The sequence below is a fragment of the Triticum aestivum genome, chromosome 3D, assembly GCF_018294505.1.
Source record: "Triticum aestivum cultivar Chinese Spring chromosome 3D, IWGSC CS RefSeq v2.1, whole genome shotgun sequence".
Taxonomy (NCBI): domain Eukaryota; kingdom Viridiplantae; phylum Streptophyta; class Magnoliopsida; order Poales; family Poaceae; genus Triticum; species Triticum aestivum.
This window is the reverse complement of record NC_057802.1, coordinates 3,039,526-3,061,871: the sequence shown is the minus strand read 5'-3', so window position 1 is coordinate 3,061,871 and position 22,346 is coordinate 3,039,526. Positions and strand designations below refer to the sequence as shown.

General features: G+C 43.1%; 2 protein-coding genes across 2 annotated transcripts; one reads left to right on the top strand and one right to left on the bottom strand.

The window, feature by feature from the left end:
- Positions 1-9,970: 9,970 nt before the first annotated feature.
- LOC123073597 (disease resistance protein RPM1-like) lies at positions 9,971-13,083 on the bottom strand. The gene has a single exon (XM_044496675.1). The coding sequence runs from the start codon at positions 12,963-12,965 to the stop codon at positions 10,167-10,169; it is 2,799 nt and encodes a 932-aa protein (XP_044352610.1). The 5' UTR covers positions 12,966-13,083; the 3' UTR covers positions 9,971-10,166.
- Positions 13,084-19,164: 6,081 nt separating this feature from the next.
- On the top strand, positions 19,165-21,956 carry LOC123073596 (BTB/POZ and MATH domain-containing protein 6-like). The gene has a single exon (XM_044496674.1). The coding sequence runs from the start codon at positions 19,244-19,246 to the stop codon at positions 21,386-21,388; it is 2,145 nt and encodes a 714-aa protein (XP_044352609.1). The 5' UTR covers positions 19,165-19,243; the 3' UTR covers positions 21,389-21,956.
- Positions 21,957-22,346: the final 390 nt, after the last annotated feature.

Here is a 22,346-nt window from a genome sequence, read left to right as displayed (position 1 = left end):
GGATGCCCAGTCCCATGCTCAAATCAAAATAATTGCAAACAAAAGTCCCCCAGGACTGTTGTTAGTTGGAGGCACCCGTTGTTTCGGGCAAGCCATGGATTGATGCTTGTTGGTGGTGGGGGAGTATAAACTTTACCATTCTGTTTGGGAACCATCTATAATGTGTGTAGCATGGAAGATATCGAGATCTCTCGGTTGTTATGTTGACAATGAAAGTATGCCACTCAAAATATTATTTATCTCTGTTTCAAAAATTGAGCTCTGGCACCTCTACAAATCCCTGCTTCCCTCTGCGAAGGGCCTATCTATTTACTTTTATGTTGAGTCATCATCCTCTTATTAAAACACACCAGTTGGAGAGCACCGCTGTCATTTGCATGCATTGCTATTAATTTATATTGAGTATGACTGGATCTCTTTTACCATGAATTACAATGTCTAGTCGGTCCTTGATCTTCAGAGGTGCTCTGCATTTATGTTTTGCGGTCTCAGAAAGGGCTAGCGAGATACCATCTTGTTATATCATATTATGATTGTTTTGAGAAAGTGCTGTCATCCGAGATTCATTATTATTGCTCGCTAGTTGATTATGCCATTGATATGAGTAAACATGAGACCTAAATGTTATTGTGAATATGGTTAGTTCATAATATTTGCTGCCTTGAATGCTGGCTTTACATATTTGCAACAACAAGATCAAACAGAGTTTGTAAAAGTTTTTCTTTATCACTTTCAGTTTGTCAACTGAATTGCTTGAGGACAAGCAAAGGTTTAAGCTTGGGGAAGTTGATACGTCTCCAACGTATCTACTTTTCCAAACACTTTTGCCCTTGTTTTGGACTCTAACTTGCATGATTTGAATGGAACTAACCTGGACTAACGCTGTTTTCAGCAGAATTCCCATGGTGTTATTTTTGTGCAGAAATAAAAGTTCTCGGAATGACCTGAAAATCCACGGAGACACGTTTTGGAATTAATAAAAAATACTGGCGAAAGAATCAGCATCAGGGAGCCCACACCCTGTCCACGAGGGTGTAGGGCGCGCCCCCCTGCCTCGTGGGCCCCCTGAGGCTCCACCAATGTCAACTCCAACTCTATAAATTCACGTTCGGGGAGAAAAAAAATCAGAGAGAAGGATTCATCGCGTTTTACGATATGGAGCCGCCACCAAGCCCTAATCTCTCTCGGGAGGGCTAATCTGGAGTCCATTCGGGGCTCCGGAGAGGGGAATCTGTCGCCGTCGTCATCATCAACCATCCTCCATCACCAATTTCATGATGCTCACCGCCGTGCGTGAGTAATGCCATGGTAGGCTTGTTGGACGGCGATGGGTTGGATGAGATTTATCATGTAATCAAGTTAGTTTTGTTAGGGTTTGATCCCTAGTATCCATTATGTTGTGAGATTGATATTGCTATGACTTTTCTGTGTTTAATGCTTGTCACTAGGGCCCGAGTGCCATGAATTCAGATATGAACCTATTATGTTTTCATGAATATATGTGAGTTCTTGATCCTATCTTGCAAGTCAATAGTCACCTACTATGTGTTATGATCCGGGAACCCCGAAGTGACAATAACCAGGACCACTCCCGGTGGTGACCGTAGTTTGAGGAGTTCATGTATTCACTAAGTGTTAATGCTTTGGTCCGGTACTCTATTAAAAGGAGGCCTTAATATCCCTTAGTTTTCAATAGGACCCCGCTGCCACGGGAGGGTAGGACAAAAGATGTCATGCAAGTTCTTTTCCATAAGCATGTATGACTATATTCGGAATACATGCCTACATTACATTGATGAACTGGAGCTAGTTCTGTGTCACCCTATGTTATAACTGTTGCATGAGGAATCGCATCCGACATAATTATCCATCATTGATCCATTGCCTACGAGCTTTTCACATATTGATCTTTGCTTAGTTACTTTTCCGTTGCCACCGTTACAGTTACTACAAAAACTGCTACTGTTACTTTTGCCACCGTTACCGTTACTTCCATACCACTTTGCTACTAAATACTTTGCTGCAGATATTAAGTCTTTCAGGTGTGGTTGAATTGACAACTCAGCTGCTAATACTTGGGAATATTGTTTGGCTCCCCTTGTGTCGAATCAATAAATTCGGGTTGAATACTCTATCCTCGAAAACTGTTGCGATCTCCTATACTTTTGGGTTATCAGGTCCCCTCTGGTATTTTCTTTGCCCAATATTTTTTATATATTCGAAAATAATTCTCCGTAAATTTTCAGGACTTTTGGAGTTGTGCAGAATAGATCTCTCGAATTTGCTCATTTCCGGTCCAGAATTCCAGCTACCGACATTCTCCCTCTTTGTGTAAACCTTGTAAAATGAGAAAGAAAATACATAAGTATTGTACCATAACGTGTAATAATAACCCATAATGCAATAAATATCAATATAAAAGCATGATGTAAAATGGACATATCAAGGTGCACGCCGAAGAATAGGAACGGCCCTCCATGGCCTTTTGCTTCGATCGGAGCAACCTGCAAGCAATGAACCAAGCCAAAGCTAGCCAAGCATGTATGCTATATAGTTATTGATCGCATTGTTTTATAGTGCTGAAGGTGCTTGTCAGTGGTCTCTCTCATGGCGATCAGAACTCCAACCGTCAAACTCTCAGTCAAAGTCGTCCCAGGGCCATGTGTACGGGTACCTTTCACACAGTACATGTCTGGCAATTCAGCAAGTGTTGTCCTAATTTCAGTAGTTATTGTCAACACCTTTTTTTAACTAATACTCAACACATTTTCTTGAGCAAGACAAGGTTTGCCATTATGGTCAACTAAGAAAAGAGTCAAATTGCAAGGCATTTTGGAACAATTTACATTCCGGAGGTTTCCAAATTTGCAATATATACTAAGAACTTGCATAGATTAAACGTGTATTGTTTTACTGTAATGTGGTAGTTTTCTACACTAGCTAGCGACATTACCACACTACTCTAATTAACGACAAGTACTTCTAGAACTCTAAATTTTGGCAACATCTCATTAGTTTCTAAAGACATCCGCAATAAGAGTATCACATATAAATAGTTAGGATATCTCTAAATAAACATCCACGTAGTTCAAACGATGAACCTAGACATGTTAAGACTATAACAACCAAGGCGCGACTTGATGTTTATTTTCACAGTCTCCGATGATGTTTCATGTGTGACCGTCATTGTCTTTGAAAGATGCACGGTTAAAGCCTCGGGTGCATGTGCTGATGTCTTTGGCTAAAGGCTAGGTTGACCGTGCTTATGTCATTGGCTAATTTTGTTCTGTTAAGTTTTTTTTAATGGATCCGCTCCTTTGCACCATTTGTTCTGGGATCAACCCTTCGAGCTATGGCCGCTCTGGGACCTAACCTTCGAGCTAACAGATTAATATTTTTATATTATAATTATAATATTAGAGTATTAAAATAATGTAATTATTTTCGAAATTAGCTAACATGACTAACATAAACTAATGTAGCTATATACTAATTATACTTCCTCCGTACTAAAGCAGTGACAAGTATATGGATCAGAGGGAGTAATATTATTTGTGACCCAATCATAGTGTATGTCACTAAAACCTGTTTTTGGTAAACCTCAAATTGTGCTTTATAACTGAAGTTACCTCTGAATTGATGTTTAACAATTGCATAAATTAAATAGTACATACATATATGTTTACCAGTATGTGTATTTTTGCATATATTTTAATATTATTAAATGTGATATTAGAGATCTTTGAAATGTATAATCTAAATAATATCTCAATGGTGGTTTCTAATGTATTAGGTAAATGTATTTATATGAAAAAAATTTGTGAACGATTTATTTTGCGAAACTTATCTGAATTGGTTATGATATTTTTCTAGCACTTGTACGAAACAGAAAAATAATTATGGAAATAGCACGCTTATTGGCCGGCCCATATATGGGTGTGATGTCGCCCTGCTTATACATTTCCTTTTATTTATTTTCCTTTTCTTATTTATGTTTTTGTTTTTCGTTTTTTTAAATTAATTCAGGATTTCCAAAAATTCCAAATTTCAGAAAGTTGTGAGTTGATTTTTTGTGAAATAATAAAATGTTTGTTAATTCAAAAAATGGTAGAGAAATCATAAAATGTTCAAGATTTTTAAAAGCTCTTTGCATATTATAAAAAATCACAGTTTTAAAAAAATTTCATGAGTTTTAGAAAGAGATCATGAATTCTAAACATATTCGGCAATATGAAAATAGTGTCCATGAAATTTTAGATAATGTTCACCAAAATTCAAACAGATACATAAATAACGAACAAAACGAACCATTGCTTACATAGAGCTCTTTTAGGGGATATGTAGAAGTTCTTTTATGATTTTATTTACTCCATCGTTCATCGGTTAAAAAAGGGTTTTTGTGTTCTATACAACGCTTGGCCCCAGAGAAAATGACACAACTTCTTATGGGTTAGTTTTTGTAAGCTACTCCCTCTGCCCCATAATATAAGAGCATTTTTTACACTAACTAGTGTCAAAAATGATCTTATATTATGGGACGGAGGAAATATATAAAAATGACTAAATGTCTAATTTGCCTTCATACATAGCTATGTTTATTCTGGTACTATAGTTTTACTCGTCATGGAAAACACCACGATGCTAGGTCAAGGCGAGGCACATCATTCATCAGTCGAGCTCAGGCAGGGTTCATCAATGCAGCTTGCTTAGCCAAAAAATATTTCATTGTGGCGCCTTAGGAAATCAAATCGTGATGAGACCATCACATTTTTTAGTTTTTGAAATGACTTCTTAAAAGTCTCTTATCCCATTGTGACATGATTCAGATGTGTAGTTTATGAAATGACATTTTAAAAGTCCTTATCTCATCCTGACATAATCTGCATACTCTGATTGTTTTTCTCCCGTTGCAACGCATGGTCATATTTGCTTGTATGTGTGAATGTACCAGTCAAGCAAATATAAATTATTTACACACATACTTTATGTATTGTCATTGGAATTATCCACTTGGATTCAACGATTAAAGCATCCTATTCAAACTGCATGATTGGAGAGATAAGCTAGAAACTGTTTAGAATTAACCACGATGGTTATCCATGTCCGACTCGTACATGGAAAGTGGCTAGCTAGTCACCGTACGTATAGCATTACTAGTCGGCCAGGTTAGCTTCTTTATAATTCCATGTATTTCCCTTGTAATTGCAGAAAGAAACAACGCGACCGACACACGCCAACATACGATACTACGTGCGTTCTGGCCGGAAGGTGTACATCCAGCTAGCTAGCGCAGATGACTCGCCGTTGCCCATGGAAGAAGCGGTCTACCCCGCCGGCCGCCGGCCATCGTTCCACCGCCACAAGAAGAGACGGCAGCACGCAGGCCGGTGTCCTTCGTCCGGGGGGAGCACGAGTTCCACATCTTCGGGTACAACGCGCGTGCAGCGTTGGCCGATGACACCCATTATTCCATCCTCTCTGGTGCCTTTGAGGTCGGCGGCTACACCTCGGCTCTCGACCGTAGCTTCGACGACGATGGGCACCTCGCCTCTATTGCTCTCATGATGAAGGACAAATGCGAGACCTTGTTTGGTCAGTCCGTCTCGAAACAGAATGCCTCGAGCATGCTCAAACTGGCGCGCCATCACCACTGCATGAAGCTCAAGGATTACTGCTTGAAGTTTGAATGATCTCCACACATGGATAGCTAATTGAGACACGAGGGCGATGACAACAATCTAGAGCATGTACTAGCTAAATTTTAGTTATGTAACTGGTCAACTGTTTTAGGTTGCTAAATGGAATTTTTTGCCATATCAGTCAATTAATCTATAAAGATAGATTAGATTACGACATGAGCACATAAAACAAAGTACGGACAAGAGAATGCGATTAGGCAGCTAAGTAGAGAAACTAAAACCCAACCAATCATCTACAACACCAACTAAAAATACATGCAAATGTAGGATATTTGATATGTATTCCTGCAAAAAAGAAGAGAATATTATCTTTAAAAGAAATATGATTACATGAAACATTAGCATGACGAGCTCAAAGTACGTATACGAATATCACCAGGACGAATTGCATCAATCCTTGCATGTCATACTATAGGTCGGAGGCATGTTCAAGAAATGGTTATCACACGATTACACCAGAACCGGTTCATTTTTTCCATAGAAACAGAAAATATAATCCTCTTTCCAATGGTAACCTACTCAAGGATTCCTAGGCACAGGTTAACCGGCATTGCTCAACACACTGTAGCCACTAACTAGCTAGCTACAAGCAGGTGCAATTAGTTGTCTGCTGCTTAATTTTGAGTTGAACAGAAGTTACATATCAGATCATCAGTAGCAACTAGCTAGCTAGATGGGTCCTGTGATTAGCCAGCTAGCGTATCCTGTTTGGCCCCCTTTTTTCCTTGCGGGTCACGCTAGCCACTTGTACTTGGGTTGCAAAGATGATGTAGATTAGTCTTCTGGTCTTGGCAGAAAAAGGTGAAAAGGATGTCCAGAGGGCATCATTTTTCAGGTTAGATGCTAAATCAGGAAACTGGGATCAATGGTGAACATGCATACTTCTATTTCCAGGGCCAATTATCAAAAGTATAAAATTAGTTTTTGAAATTGAATAAACAAGAACACGACTAACCTCTATGCTTTCTTAGCTCTTCGTGATCTCGAGAAATTGAATGGCTCAATTAAATACTTGATAATTGTAATTAAGTTTGCAGAAAATGTGGATGAAAACTATCAAATTAATAGCAAGAGAGAAAGGAAAATAGCAAACAACAATGTAGCAACCAACCTTAAAGGAATAAAAGCTTTTATAATGATCAAATCTAAAAGCTACAGACTAGCTAGAAAATTAAAGCACGGTGAATTTTCATGTGTGATCATGCGTAAACAAGGCTTGGCTATAGCTATCAACCAACTAACCCTGTAGTTACTAACCAACTAATCTCTACTGACCAACCAATTAAAGCAAATAACTTGTTCTCGCAAAAAAAGCAGATAACTTGAAAGGCCAACCATATTTCTATTTGGCTACCAGGGTGACACCACCGCCGAAATTACACATCACCGCAAGTTATTCTGACATAGTTTCCATGACACCGCAAGTTACACATCACCCTATTACTACTATTGAAACCGAGTTATATCTGTGTGATCCCAATCCAATGCACTATAGTTCTACCTAACCGTTCGGAGTTGTATAGGTATGTTGCCGAATGAACCGTTCTTCTTTTGGTAACATCGCTTTCAAAATTCCTCCCTCCATAACACTGCTATTTCACCCATATGTTCCTGTCCTCGCTAAATGAACACCACAAGAGCAAAATGGTCTTGGAGGTGACATATAGGGAATGGAATTCAAAATCTCATGATGCAAATTTATTCAGTAGTAATATACATAACACATATTATTTGGAAGAAATACACAACACATTTCACTTATATCATCTAGTTAACTTCTTTCCTTATTGAGAAATCGGCAGACGCATGGTCTTTCAGTTATCAAGTTAACATCTTTTAGAATCGATGGTAAGAGAGGCACAACTGTGTTGCCGGTGTGAAGCCAATGGCAGCAACCATGCCGTCACATGTCGGGATGCCTGCCTGCCGATTTTACTTACCTTTTTTTTTTTGAGGAAACCGATTTTCATTTACCTGAAACCAAGGATATAACAAGTAGTCTTGTAGCCAACGCCAAGGAAGAAAAACATAGCAAAAACAAGGAGAAAAAAAACACAAGAGAAGTAAACAGGGCCTCACTACGACAGAGTAGGAACCAAGCTGCAGACAAGAAATTAAGCATCAAGGTAGGAAGTTGTGATCAGGGTCCATACCTGCAGGTTGAAGCAATCCCCAACAATGTCCAGGACTCCATCCGTGCGCATTTCCAAGAACACCATGAGAAGCAATACTCCACAAGTCAACTACCATGTGTTGCTGCCGGCATAAAGAAATATGTACTTCTCAAAGCCATCGACCAAAGGAACTTGCGCTTCGCGCCACCCGATCACCACCGCAGCTTACCGACGAAATGACGAGATCTGATGACAATGCACTGTAAGTGGAAGAATCATTCCTGCTAGACAACAGTCTCTGCAAACTGAAGGGTGAAGTGAGTCAGAAACCTGCAATCAGGGACAGCTACCGATGTATTCCCTGTTCAATACCAGGAACCCTTTCGATAGGTTATGGAGGGAAAAAAATAGTAACATGTTATTATGACAGATCATCACTATGTTGTTGCAATAGCCTGACCAAATAGGAAATGCTACAACATATCATTCTGATTCACTTCATCAGGTACAAGCTAATGAGTTCTTAGCAAACAGAAGATCAATGTTACTGCCAACAAGGAATACATCAGAATAAACAAAGATCTCGTTGGGTCATTCCATAGTTGCAATGGAATTAATTGTATCCATTCTGCAGCTCAAGGGAATGCACGTATCACGTATCACGTATCATCTCTCTGTTTTCGCCGTCCCCCGGTCCGGGTGTGAGCGCATGATCCATCATTCCTTGCGTCAGCTGCTTCTTTTAAGACTTCTCAGTCCCCGAAACCTCCTCACATTCAACAAGGTTGTTGCCCCAGCAACGGTGCTCTGCATCTGCTTCAAGCTGAGCAACAAAATCTGGCCTAAAATCATCGTGAGCACCACCATAGCTCGCAACCTCATCGGCAAGAGCGACAAACCCACCCAGTTTCTCTGTCAAAACGTCCAAGGCGAAGAACCGGATCTCTCTGTTCAGGCTGGCCTCGTAGTAGTCGTGATACCCTTTCCTCAGGTTCCGAACCATGGTGCGAGCCTCCTTTGTAATGCCGAGTAGGGCGACTTTCTGAACCAGCAGAGCAACATCAGAGCAAGCCTGATGATGACTTTGCGCAATGTAGCTCAAGGCGAGCTTCCGTATCTATGTGCTCAGTTTAGAGGGTTCTTCTGAGTGGGTCTAGAATACCAGGAGCCTCTCGACGACCAGCTCGGTCTCCTTGGCGATACATGTGGCGGCCATCATGGTGACAGAGGAACGTGCACCGCCGCCGTCAGAGAGAAGAAGCTGCAAGGCGCACCTGTGGATATGGTCGCCAGGCCACCCACTTGGACTTGAAGCTGTGCTCCTTCTCCAAGCAGAGCATGTAGGCGTCACGATCAGGGTAAAGATCACCATTGTGCGTGCAGAATCTGTGGAGGTACGCATGATACAAGCACCAGTCGTCGAGAACCTGAGGATACAGGCGGATCTTGGTCCAGGGATTCAGATTGGGTCGCCCCCTCTGGTTGCTCTGGCATTGCGGCAGACTGGATCTGCTCTAGGATTACTGGATTAGGGTGTTCAGTATCAGGAACCAAAGCCCAGCCCTTTTGACAGCCAAATCATCAATTTGTTGTTGTTGCAATAGCCTGACCAAACAGCATTCTGACATGGTTTCCGCGGCACACATTACATGGTCTGAACGCCTATACAGGGAATTAATTGGGCAGAGGACCTAAGTTTTAGACGATCATTCCACAGTTGCAAGTGAATTATTTTCATATATTCTCTGCAACTCAAAGGATGCGTCTACATCCACCTGGGAGCTGAATGATGATTAATTTTTCACAAGGATCAACAGGCTGAATGCCATATCAACTCACATGTTCGATTTTTCAGAACCCAAGGAAGCAAACACATCAAGGAATTCTAGACATGTAAGAACCTACAACTGTACAATCAGGTGCACATATTTGGTTAGGCTAATGGAACTGTTAACTGCAATTTGAATACAAAAACTTGGATTCGGAACTGGGTTTAAATAAATGGTTGAAAAGAGATGACAGCAAACTGGGAGCTGTCCATGCTGCACACATGACATCAACTCATATAACAAGATAAAGCGAGATGACCAACAGCGTAGAAATAAGTTCATGCAAGAAACCAAATTACACTGTAGAAACATTGTAGATGTAGCGTTCACAGACATGTTTGTTGATGGTAAAAAAAAGGAACAAATTACATCCGTGCATGAGTGCTTTTGGCATCCCCAGCAAAGATCAAAAAACTAATAAAGGATTCACCATTTCAGACTGAAAATACAGCGTGCTACAAAAAACCTTTCCATTTCCAACTAGCAACCCCTGCCTGCACTCACTCTGTTCTACTTCATTACACCTAAAGTACATCAACCCATCTCACATGGCTAATTTTCATCCAATCTTCGTCGCATTCCTTTGATTCCTCATTTTGCTGAAGCTTCCCTGTCAGCTCTTCAGAAATATCCTCCAGCTTCAGGTAGTCGAGGGTTCTAAGATGCTCAATGCCATCAGGAAGATCCTTCAATTCTGGACAGTCCCTGAGAAGTAGTTCGTCAATGTTTTGCATCGCACCTTGTTCAATTGTAACTCTACTGAGATGCGGAGCATCCCATATGCCTAGTAACTTGAGTTTTGGAAGTGATGTTGCATGGAAGTGTAGCCCCTTTCCATCATAAGCCTTACAAAGGTGAAGTGTAACTAAGCCATGCAAACCCAAGAGACACCCAAAAGAGTCTTCGTATAATTTGGACCAACACAAAGTTAAATCAGTGAGGTTAACAAGCTTTGAACTGGATGAGACGAACTGAGTTAGAAATCTTTTGTCCAGCTGCGCTACAATGTCAACTTTCGAAATAGTTGGTGGTAAGCAAAGTGCTTCTAGCTGCAAGACTTCCCTTTGATCAAGTGCAATGATTCCTACACGAACAAGATTAACCATTTTCGTGATCGCCCCACACAAATCTGCACAATGACCACTCCTGACTTTACTGATACCAAAAGTTCTTAAATTGGTTAAACATCCTAACTGACTTAGCACCTGACTGCTAGCTTCAACATGTTGCAGGGCCAGCAAGTCGGTCAAATTGCCGATACCCTTGGGCATCTGAATCCCGTCATAAGCAAGAACTCTTTCATTATCTCCAGCTGGAATAGTAACCACATACAGGTATTTCAATTTCCGAAGTGCGGCTATTTCCACTGGAACTGACGCTAGCATAGTATTGAAAGCATCAAGGACTTCCAGGTTCTGTAACCTTCCTATTTCTTTTGGGAGATATTCAATTTGAGTATCTCGAAGACCTAGAAAACGCAGGTTGAACAAGTTGAAAACCATCTTGGGTAGTCTCTTGATTTGAACTCCTTGCAGATCCAATGTTGACAGCAAGCTCAAAGGTTTGAGGAAAGCCTCTAGGAAATCAATCCTCATGTGACTCTGGAAAACATGCAGAGAGCGGAGACTTGGTGCACACAACAAGGGGGTCAGTTGTTCCATGTTTGTACCCTGCATTGACAGACGCCGCGTGTTCTTGGCCGAAAAATCCCTTGAGCCATTGTAAGCTTGACAAAAGGATTCCTCTTCTGATTTAGCGAGAGCAAGAACACGGATGATGTCATGCATTCGGAACCTGCGAACTCGGCCACGCAGGTTCCGCGCAGCCACCTGCAATAGGCTTCTGTTTACAAGTTCATTCAGGTAGCCCTCTGCCACTTCCTCCAATGTTTTGCTCCCTGTTTCTTTAATGAATCCAGCTGCGATCCAATGCCTGATTACCTGTTTCCTTCCGAACAGGTAATCCTCTGGAAATATTGTACAGTGCAGAAAACAGTTCTTCAGATGAGTCGGAAGGTTCTCCAAGCTGACTTTCAGAACAATGTTAACATCGAGGATCACATTGTTGCTGAGCTGTGACTCTAACTCCTTGTATACACTTTCCCATTGATAGTAAGTTGGATCTCTGCATGACAACAAGCGGCCTACACAAGCAATTGCAATGGGCAAGCCACCACACTTGTCCAGAAACATTTTACCCAAATCTTCTAGTTCCTCTGGGCATGTTTTGTTCTCATTGTTCCAAAAGGCTTCATTGCAAAATAGCTGCCACGCATAATCTCTTTCCAATGGTTCGAGTTTGATTGTACAGGTTTTTGTTGCCAGCAATGCTACCTCCTGCATTCTAGTGGTGATAACAAATCGACCAGTGCTTTCTGTAGGAAATGCATTCCTAATCTTAAACCAGACATCCACATTCCAAACGTCATCCAGAATTACGAGATAGTTTGAACCCTTGAGATGATTATGGATTACCTCAACCAAGCTTCTGTTTTCGTTTGCGTTGGCAATTGGGATGCCCAATTGACTGGCGATCTGTTTCAACAAGTCTTCAACATGATAGCTACTTGATACTGTTATCCACGCACATTTAGCAAAGTCCATCTTCACGGCCTTGTACACATGATCAACCAAAGTGGTCTTACCCACACCTCCCATTCCCCAAACAGTTGCACTTTTGCTCCCCTGTTCCTCCAAATCACCCACCAGCCAGTGCATCAGCTTGTCCTTGTTCTCTTTAATGCCCACAAGATCCTCTTCCCTCGCAAGATTCAGTGAATGACCAGCAGATTCAGAGTGACCACTCTTCAAGCCCTCTCCCTCAACCCCTTTCATGTCGTAGCGGACCTTTCTCCTGTCCGCACTCTGAAGCCTGCCCTTGATATCTTGGAGCTTGATTGTCAAACGGCGCCATGCCTTGATGTGCTTGACCCTCTTCTTCATCTTCGCAGCAAATCCCCCATGAGTGTCTTCCAGCTTGTATGTGAACTCGTCGACCACATCCTCGATCTCAAAGGAGAAGCCCCTAACCTTGTTGACATAGATGCCGGTGGTCTCGTCGGTGTCCTTGAACCGCTCCGCCCCCTGGAGATAAGCCTGCATGCTCTCCAGCTCCTCCTTGGCCTCACGGATCTCACCAAAGAGACCCTTGAGGGCAGATGCTTCCTTGCACAGCAGTGATGCGCCGAAGGTTGCCGCCTCTTTTGCCAAGGCAAAACCGAGCTTGGCAATCAGCAACGCCACAACGCCCTCCGCCATGGTGGATTGATCTGTGTTCTCGTCTGAGAACTCACGCGGAACTACAAATGGATCTGGTGTATGCATATGTATTCTAGGTTGCCCTATTCTTCATTAGGTGGCCATGTGATGAAAAATCCTCAGGACCTTGTGCAGACAAGATACAACCACCCAAATGCAAATTAATTAGCCTGTCATTTTCGCAAAAACAATAATTAGCCTGTCATTGTTCACCTTTGTTTAACTCTTAAGTATGTATGTATTTTTGGTCAGTATATATATGTCCATTTCAGAGAATTTAAAATGGAGTGTCGTGGATGTGACCGAGATCAGTATGACTCAGATTAATTGGTAGCAAGTACACTAGCGCCAAATCATGTGTCTAAATTTTTATCTAATCTGAGATCTTTAATTAAGAGACGGCAAAGACGAGCTTGTGCCATAGATTAACTAATGATTAGCGGCAATTGCAATGGACTTTCCATGAGATCTGCTAAGCAAGGTCTAGTTTATTACTCTACCTTGGGCAGGCAAGAACTAAGATCACATTTATCAAGAACCATATGTCGACACGAACTAATCTGGTCAATGCTGTGCAGGAAGGTAGCGTCTGCAATTTCAGACCCCAAACCCTACCCTCTGCTTTGGTATCCTCAAACTTAAGACGAAGGATTTCTAGACCTCAAAATTAGGACAAGGATATTGATCGCGCGTAAGATAGGGCAATAATAAAGGTAAGTAATTTGGCAATTACCGGCGGAAGAAATCTGGCGACTGACCGACGGTGCGTCGTTCGCCGCCGCTGCCGCCAAGCGCGCGCCTTTGCCGTCTGGTGGTGGGGAGGGGCTGGGGGACACGGAGACTATGCATTCTGGAGAGAGAGAGGTGGGGAGTGGAGGCTCGCTCGCCGGAGCCGGAGTGGTCGAGCTCGCCGCCGGCGAGGAGGCCCAATCGAATGCTCATTCGGATTTGGGGGAGGAAAGCCCACAACGCTTTCTTTCCACCGCCCACGGCCCATAAGCCCATATGTCTTGCTAATCTCTCACATCGTTGAATCGACTATTCTCAAAAAAAAAACCTAATTGAATTGACAGTCCCTCAAAGGAAAAAAAAAACTCGTTGAATCGACATTTTTGTGGTCGACACTTCTTCCCTCTCAAAAGAGTGTAGAAGAACATGGGTGCAGCCGTGTAGCTACAACTTGAACTCTGATCTCTTCTTGTGAGATCATGGCAATGCTACCTCTTCTTCCCGACGAAGCTTTTGGACGCAAATTCGGGGTGCGCCTCAGCGGGGAGCTCATCTACAGCGCCTTACGCACCAAATTGCTCATAAATTGCATAGGGGTGTGCACATGGGCCGCGGCCTAATAGGCTCAATCTCGTACCCTCAGCCCAAATACCTTCTTTTTCTGTTTAAACTCTAAAAAAGGTGTGGCGAAAAGTGGTTCGAACTCGTACCCTCAGCGCCGAAAGGAACCGCCGCAACCACTACGCTACTTAACTGCTTATACACATTTACTTTTTTATTTATTTTTATTACTTTCATCGTGGTTTCCCAATTCATTGGTCATTTTCCCGATGTCTTTATCCGGATTTCCCTTTTCTTGTTCTTTTTCCTTTTTTGGTTTTCTGAAAATTGATATTTAAAAAAATTGATGAACTTCTTTTGAAATTAATTATTTTTTGAAACCAATTACATTTTTCCAAAATCCATGAACCTTTTTAAATTCATGAAGATTTTTCCAAAATCAAATAACATTTCTTCAATGCGTGGACTTTGAAAAAATGATAATTTTATTCATATTCGTGATATTTTTTCAAGTTTGTGAACTTTTTTTTCAAAATTAATCATTTTTAAAATTTGTCATTTTACCGAAATTTGTGAATTATTTCAAAAACAATGAACAATTTTTACCGAAATCCATGAATGTTTCTCAAATTTGATGACCTTTTAAAAAGTAGATGGAATTTTTTGAAGTTTTTGATTTTTTTTTATAAATCCATGATAAATTTTCAGTTCATGGTATTTTCGAATTCTGCCAATTGTTTTTGGAATTTTTCTAAAGTCAACGGTTGACTGCTGACCGACGAAACAAAAACGAAATAAGAAAATTGCGAAGGGAGCAGCCGCGCGAGCGAAGGGACCGTCTAATCGATCGAACTCCGCTGGCCCGTGACCTGCTAGGGGCGCGCGTGAGCGCTGGTTCATATTTCTGGCGCTTACAGCGGGCGCCCTATGTCTCGCAGTAAGCAAGACAGAGGTAAGCTCTTGCGTCGGTGGAGCTCTAATGAGCCGGTCCAGCCGCGCGGGAGACTATGGCTATGTTTCCTTGTGTGTGTGTGTTTTACGTTTTTTGATTTCGTTTTTAAATGTTGAATTTGTATAGAGAAAATATTTCACATGTGCATGAAAAATGTATAGAATAAATATACAATGTGGGTGAACAAAGTTGATCATGTATTTAAAAAATGTTAACTGTGTATATAAAGAGTGTTGACCATGTATTAAAAAATAATAATCTTGTATTGGATTAAAAACATGTTAAATTGGTATTTGTAAAATTTTAATCAACCATTTGGAAATGTTAACTGTATATAAAAAATATTGGCAATGTATTAAAAAATGTTAATATTGAATTTGTAAAAATGTTAATCAAGAATGTGGAAATGTTAAATGTGTATAAAAAATGTTGACAATATGTTAGAAAAATGTTTATCTTCTATTTCAAAAATGTTAACCAAGCATTCATAAAATGTTTAAATAAGTGTATAGAAAAGATAATAACTATTTTTTTAAATGTTAATATTTATTTGAAAAATGTGAATCAATCATTTGCATAATGTTCAATACGTGTAGAAAAAATGTTGACCGTGTATTTGAATTTTTTAAATGTATGTAGAAGAAAAGCATGATGCAAATTAATTTTGGCATGGCCAAAAACACAATTTATCTGACATCAAATGAAAAAGCTTCCAACATGAAAACTCTTCATATCATCAAAACGGATGATTGTGGTATTTGGATCATCTCAATCCAAGGTGGTATGCAACCTGTGGAGCCGAAGATGTAACTTTATTTCAGACATATTTAATGGATTTTACTCGGTGAGACTGAGTATATGTCGGAAAATTTGTCACAAAGCATACGGTTCACTCGATGAGACCGAATGGAATATAGAAGAATACAGAGGGTTGGCCACGTTCACTAGGTGAGACCGAACGAAACCACTAGGAGGTTCCGAAATAGATCTAGGAAGTTACAAAAGATTCATGTCCGAGTTAGGTGGTGTGGTTTTTGTTTTTTTATGGGATTTTTAGTCCTTTGTAGTATGAGTGCGATGACCATCATATGCCAATTAAACAACACAATCAATCTATCAATATATTACTTTTTTACCTTTATCTTTTTACTTCTTTTTTCTTCTTGTTATTCATCGTTTTTCGTTTGTGGGCAGCAATCCAGGAGGCCCTGGGTGCGATCAGGTCAAACTAGGGCAGCCCATAGCCATCGTGTGGCCTGACGGGGTCTCTCTCGGGTGTGTGGGGTTTCGGGTCTACGAAAGAGCCCGCCGGATTGTTTGCGTAGCATGTTTCTGGCCGGGTCACCTTCATTTGAGTTGCAGTGTATCACCCCCGTTGCCGAGGGTACACGGTGACGTGTTCATGTACGAATAGAGAGTAAAGTTGCTTACATTCACAGTGGAAAATGTTACTAAACTTTTGTAAGAAAACAGAATTGGATGAATTAATATAATTTTTTATACTAAACTTGCAATTTATATTTTTTATATTAAAGTATTACAAAATTTTATATTTTTTAACTAGCTAATGTAGTTAACTAGAATTAATGTTACTATATGTTAGTTATAATATAGTTTGTAATATAGTTGCGGCATATATCATTAAAAACGTAGTTCCATTAAAACTAAAATTGTTCATTAAAAATACCCATGAATAACATTTCAAATGCGTGGACACATTTTAAACGTTTCTTCATCGTTACATGACACTTTTGTAAAAATATGTGAACATTTTTAAAATGTATACTAACATTGTTTGTTTAAATATGGGCATTTTCTAAGAATCATGGATTTTTAATTACTAGAACAATTTTAAATACTCAAATATCTTTTTAGAATATATCAATATTTTCCTTCCTAACAACTAGGATATGAAAATAAATGAAATGAATATTATTTTTAAGATTTTAATAAAATAGAAGAAACTAGTATCTCGATTAATGGGTCAAACCAAGATAGCCCATAGCCCATTGGTAGCAGCTTTGAGGGACACGATTCTCGTCTCTCGAAATAGGCTTCTCTCTATTTTCTGTAGGGTAAATGGCTTCATATAGGAGAAGATGGGCATCAGTGGACCTTCATGGGGCCCACAAGCCACCTGGGCGCACCCTGGGGCAAGGGCACGTCCCTAGCTTGTGGGCCCATCGAGGCTCTTCTCTGGTACTTCTTTCTTCCAGTATTTTTTATATATTTTGAAATAATTCTCCATAGGTCATTTGGAGCTTCGGAGAATAGCTATCTCTGATGTTGCTTTTTCAGGCTCAAAATTCCAGCAGTAGGCAATCCCCCTCCTATGATATATCTTGCAATTTAGGAGAGAAATGACATTAGAATTGCATCATAAAGTGAAATATAACTCTAAACGTCATAAATAATAGCCGGGAAATATGATGCAAAATGGATGTATTAGACTCCGCCGTGGTCAACGATCGCCGCATGACCTCGCGGAGGAGCACCTCCTCCGGGTCGACGGGAACAGACCGTGTGCGCTGGTGGAAGAGCCGGGCTCCGCCGCGGCCGCCGCCCGCTACCGCTCGAACCGGGCCACCTTCGCCTCTGACTCCGGCGAGCGCAACCGCACCGGAGCCGCGAGCACGAGCACCGAACATTGCCCAGGCGATGCTGGCGCTGGAAGTGAAGGGTTGAAGCCAACCTTGCTCCATACCTGGAGCATCATAGAGCGGGGCGGGCAGGCGCTAGATGGGCGGGCATGCCCTGCATTCCGCCGAAGCGGCCTAGAGGAGCTGGCGGCGGACACGACGGAGCTCGAGGTCCCTTCGGTGTCCAGCCGTGACCGCTAGATAGCGATGTGGAGCGCGAGCTCGTCGTCTTCAATCCGGCGCGTCGCTGCCGGAGCCACCGTCCTCCTGCTTCACAAGGCCATCCCAGTCCATGGGATCGGGTTCGCTGCCGGAGTCCTAGCCGAACGTGGTCATGGTGGAGGGGAGGGGATGGATTTCGGAGGAAGTAGAGGGGACGAGGGAACCGGAGAAGACGAGTGGAATGAGGGTTTGACTAAGGTTCGTCCGACGGGGTGGGGAATTTGTGGGGGCATCGGTGTGGGCGGCATGGCCCTAGCGGGCTGATCCAACATGCAGGGCGCGACCGGGCATCGCCATATCCGCTCCATATATGGGCCGGGTATGGGAAGTGCCGGTCATCGGGGCATTTGGGCCGACTACGTGGAGCTCAGTTGGGTCACCGAAAAACGTCCAGGCACTAACTAGGCAGCCCGTCTGTGTGTTTGGGGCAGGTATGGGGCTCAGGTTGTATATGCTGTTAGGTAAATATATTTATATGAATCTTTCTTGTGAAAAAAACATTTTGCGAAACTTATCTGAATTGTTTATGATATTTTTCTAGAGCTTGTAGGTGACGGAAAATAACTGTGGAAATAGTTGGTCCAAAATTTGAATATATTTTGTGAAAATTCGGCAAAATATTTATTAAAAACTATAAATCCTGAAAGAAACCACAATGTAGTTGTTTGGGCCCATTTATGAATTGTGGGGCCTGTGGCCGTAGTGGAACTTGCGAAAAACAATTTAACATTTGTCAAATTTGTCAGAATTTAGAGAAATATACTGAGGTTGAATTTGCTGCGAGTTCACCGCAAAAAATAAAATAAAAAATAGCGTGAATTGGTGTGCTCCCACATGAGAGGAATTAAGGTCGGAGCCTGTGGGTGGGAATGTACGAGTCAAGCAAATACAGATGATTTACACGCATATATATACTTTATGTATGGTCATTGGAACTATCCACTTGGATTCAACGATTAAAGCAATCCGATTCAAACTGCATGCTTGGAGAGAGAAGCTAGAAACTGTTTATAATTAACCACGATGGTTAATTGGTTATCCATGTCCGGCTCGTACATGTTAAGTGGCTAGCTATTCACCGTATCGGATTGCTAGTCGGCCCGCTTAGCTTCTATATAATCCCATGTATAATGTAGTATTTCCCTTGTAATTGCAGAAAGAAACAACGCGACCGACACACGCCAACATACGATACTACGTGCGTTCTGGCCGGAAGGTGTACATCCAGCTAGCTAGCGCAGATGACTCGCCGTTGCCCATGGAAGAAGCGGTCTACCCCGCCGGCCGTCGTTCCGGCGCCGCAAGAAGAGACGGCAGCACGCAGGCCGGCGTCCTTCATCCGAGTTGAGCATGAGTTCCACATCGTGGGCCACAACACGCGCGCAGCGCTGGCCTACAGCGCCCACTATTCCGTCCTCTCCGGCGCCTTCGAGGTCGGCGGCCACACCTGGGCCCTCGACTGCAGCTTCGACGGCGACGGGCACCTCACGTCCATCACCCTCGTACTGCTCACCGCCTACATCACCGAGGACGCCGTCGTTGCCAAGGCCAGCCTGAGGATCGAGGACCCGCTTGGCTGCTGGCCCGCCGCCGTGTGGGAGAGCGACCAAGCCTACACCTTCCACGTCTGGTCCGGCAATAGTTGGTCGCTGTCCCAGGCCGGCAGGAGGTGGACCTTGCCGGTGCCGGAGGCATTTCGCGGCCATGATAGCCGCTACTTGCAAGACGACCGCCTCACCATCCTATGCACCGTCGAGGTCCTCCGGCAGGAGGAGGACTCTGCTATCGCCGACGATATGCAAAAGCTTATGTTTCTCTCGTCGGAGCCGAAGAGTATAACACCTGCATGCATGCTGCCGGACGTGACGTTTGTCGTGGAGCAGACCGAGATCCAGGCGCACAGGCTCATCCTAGCCATGCGGTCACCGGTGTTCGCAGCCGAGCTCCTTGGTGACATGAGAGAGGGTACCACCCGTCGCGTCATGGTCGATGACATGAGCGCCTCAACCTTCAGGGCCATGCTCCGCTTCATCTACACCGACGAGCTGCCCATCAAAGGAAAGACAACTAACGAACGTGGTTGCAAACAAAAACGTGCCGCAAGGCGTCGTGTGGACATGGCGCTTGATCTGCTCGTTGCGGCGGATCGCTACGACCTAGAGAAGCTGGGGCTCATGTGCGAGAAGATATTGTCCGAAAGCATCGACACCGCGTCTGTCATCCCAACGTTGATGGGGGTGCACGGCCGACATAGTTGCCGTCAGCTAGAGACCTCTTGCATTGAGTACTTGGCGTCTGATGCCAACGTGTACGCCAATGTCAAGGCGACAGAGGAGTACAAGGAGCTAAAGGAAAGCTGTTGTTCTTTCCTAGCAGGTGTCACAGACAAAGTAGCCACTTGTAAATTAGTGGACAGCCACGCAGACACCAGCCTCTGCCGGCCGGAGAAACGGACTATGTCGACGTACAACACGTCGGAGGTGGCTCACAGTATACACGAGTTGAGGATCCCAAACTTTAAGAGCCTGCATACGAGCCATGGTGTTAAACAAAGATTCAGTTCTGACACTTTCCAGATAGGAGGCCATGACTGGAAGTTGGAGGTATCAGTGAAGGAAGGGAGAATTTCCGTGTTCACCGAATTGTTGACAGATCCAGGAACGGCTAGTGTTAGGGTGTCCTTATGTTTCATGATGGATGACCCTGGTGGCAACTCGCCCCTCATCATGTGGCAAGCTGAAGAAACCTTCAACTCAGAAGGTGATTCTTGTGGGTTTTCGTGTTCGATCAGCCAGGAAGATGATGTGTCAGTATACGCTGATGATGGCTCTCTAACCATTCGCTGCGACTTTGTATTGACCAACAAGTTGTGCACTGTTACGAGTGCCACTTCAGCCGGTGTCGAAGACATGACTCTTGCGCCACCACCCAACATTGTGTCTCATCTTGAGCAGCTCCTGGTGAGCGAGAAGGGCTCAGATGTGACGTTCCTAGTCGAAAACAGAGAGATTCACGCACACAGCCTCGTCATCGCCACACGGTCCCCGGCCCTATACACGATGGTTCTGGCCACCAACCAGGAGGAGGAGCACATCGTACCAGTCTGGGGTATGAGGGTTGAAGTCTTCAAGGCGGTGCTTCGCTTCATCTACGCCGACGAGCTGCCTCCCTTGGAAGAAATAGCCCTTGCTACGGGGCATGGTGTGACAACTATTGCCCAAGACATGTTGGTTGCCGCGTCTCGCTTCCATCTGGACAGGATGAAGGACAAGTGCGAGACCTTGGTTGGTGAGTGCGTGTCAGAACGGAACGTGGTGACCATGCTCGGACTAGCGTGCCGTCACAACTGCAAGAAGCTCGAGGATTACTGCATGAAGTTCAACTGATCTCCACGCGTTGGCTAGCTAATTAAGAGACGAGGGCGGTGGCGACAACCCGAAGCATGCACCAGCTAAATTTTAGTTACGTAACTGGTCAACTGTTTTTGGTTGCTAAATGGATTTATTTTTGGGGTGTTTTTGAGGGGAAAAAAAAAACACCCAGTCAGCTAGAGCAAAACAGCACGTACAACACCCAGTCAGCTAGAGCGCAGAACCAAATTGATGTTGCCCACATGCTGCTTGCTAGACAGTAAGGCGTATAAGTCTGTGTGCTATATACAGATTTATTTCATAAGTTTATTACGGTTTTCGTACACATGAAAAAATTGTTTTCGCATCGCAGACCCAATAGGGTGCAGGGTGGCTCCACCCTAAGAGTTTGACCCAGCCCATATGGGTGTGAAGAAAAATAAGTAAAAAAAACCCAGCCCAACTACCTATTGTCCCACCCTAAAAAATTGGGTTAGATCCGCGACTCCAGATCTCATATTGGTATAGCCCTCTGCCAGTTCTTCGGCTGGTTCATACAGTACTCTAGTATCAAGTGGTGGGCCTTTTTGCCCTCGAAAAATGGGGGATGTGAGCTCTCAATCGCCTGGGAGGAGAACTATTCTTTTGGTTTTGTGCCTTTTTTTTCCTTCTTCTGCAGAGATCGTCTCTTCTTCCTTTCCAAAAAAGAATTGCATTTTGTTCAGAAATTATGTTATGCCTCGTTTTGATTCAAACGGCTTACAAAATGAAAAATATATTGGCTGGCTTGCCATAGGGGAGTGGTCCCTCGACGTCGAGCTCCTCACCTGGCGCAAAAAGCTCCACGACGGTCATTGTACTCCGGCCACTTAGAAGCTGCTTGGTGAAATGCCCCATAAGAAGAGACATGGGATGAAGATGAACATTGAGTCATTGACACATGGGCCAGTCACGATCACACCTGTAAAACCGACGCAAACCAGACCGGACAATT

What these genes read in the sequence shown, in the direction of transcription:
- LOC123073597 (XM_044496675.1), bottom strand. Translation starts at nt 12,965, where the DNA reads ATGCATACACCAGATCCATTTGTAGTTCCGCGTGAGTTCTCAGACGAG.
- LOC123073596 (XM_044496674.1), top strand. Translation starts at nt 19,244, where the DNA reads ATGACTCGCCGTTGCCCATGGAAGAAGCGGTCTACCCCGCCGGCCGTC.